Source organism: Pelophylax lessonae (assembly GCF_965119305.1).
Source record: "Pelophylax lessonae genome assembly, chromosome: 4".
NCBI classification, from domain to species: Eukaryota; Metazoa; Chordata; class Amphibia; order Anura; family Ranidae; genus Pelophylax; species Pelophylax lessonae.
Genome location: NC_138771.1, coordinates 644,830,878 through 644,832,218, shown reverse-complemented (window position 1 = coordinate 644,832,218; position 1,341 = coordinate 644,830,878). Strand labels below are relative to the sequence as shown.

Here is a 1,341-nt window from a genome sequence, read left to right as displayed (position 1 = left end):
CTGGTATGCATGTATGATGGATGGATGTATGGATGGGTTTACATTTAAATAACTATATAACTTTATATTCCCTTATCAGGTGATTTATCAAAGTAATATCACCTATTTTATACTAACAGGGTTTCCAAATCTTAAAGGCATCAAAATTCTATTTTTTTCACTACTGTTCTTCATATTTTGCGCTACTTTTTCTGGAAATCTTTTTATTGTGTTTTTATTTCTTCTGAGTAAAACACTTCAGTCTCCAATGTATTTCTTCATCACCCAACTATCATTGCTTGACATAATTCTGACCACAGATATTCTTCCCAACCTTCTTTATATCATCTTGTATGATGGATGTACCGTGTCTCTTGCTGGCTGTATCATCCAGTTCTCCTTCTTTGTAAATGCTGAGGCTTCAGAGTGTTTTCTGCTGACTGTGATGTCCTACGACCGGTATTTGGCCATCTGTAAGCCCCTGCATTACAGCTGTATAATAAACCAAGCATTTTGCATAAAATCAGTGATCCTCGTTTGGGTATTGGGGTTCAAAATGACGTTGCTTTTTGCCATATCTTTGGGTAGTCTAAACTATTGCGGACCAAACATCATTGATCATTTCTTCTGTGACTTTCAACCTCTGCTTGAGCTTTCATGCTCCGATACTTCATGGATTCAAATTCTGGCTAGTGTAATAGTTTTTTTCGGTGTCATAGTTCCTTTTTTAATAATTGTTATATCATATATCCATATTGTTTTAACCATTCTCAAAATTAAATCAATTACAGGAAGACAGAAAGCCTTCAGGACCTGCAGCTCTCACCTGACCACAGTGTGCATGTTTTATGGATCTTTAATCATTGTGTATTTGTTTCCAACAAAAGGACAACTAGATTTTCTAAGCAAGGTCTTCTCTCTCTTTTACACTGTGATGACTCCACTGCTTAATCCGATCATTTACACATTTAGAAATAAGGACTTTAAGAAAGCTATTGAGAAAATAAAAATATGATTTTTTTTAAAAATAAAATCTATCATCGTAAGCCTAAAAAAAAAAAAAAACTATATGTACATTAGCAGAGAACGTAAATACTGTGCACCCATGACTGGTTTACTAAATATTCGCTCAATAAGTATCCAGATATATGAAAAAGTTAAGATTCCCACATATTGGGGTTGATTTACTAAAACTGGAGAGTGCAAAATGTGATGCAGCTCTGCGTAAAGACCATCCAAGTTTTTGTCAAAGCTTGATTGAACAAGCTGAAGTTAGATGCTGATTGGCTACCATGCACAGCTGCACCATATTTTGCACTCTCCAGTATTAGTAAATTAAACTCATTGTGTTTATATAGGAGG

General features: G+C 34.8%; 1 protein-coding gene across 1 annotated transcript; it reads left to right on the top strand.

The window, feature by feature from the left end:
* Window positions 1–247: 247 nt before the first annotated feature.
* Window positions 248–994, top strand: LOC309552977 (olfactory receptor 10A7-like; the record flags this gene model as incomplete). Its single annotated transcript, XM_082253883.1, has 1 exon — window positions 248–994. The coding sequence occupies one exon, from the start codon at window positions 248–250 to the stop codon at window positions 992–994; it is 747 nt and encodes a 248-aa protein (XP_082110009.1).
* Window positions 995–1,341: the final 347 nt, after the last annotated feature.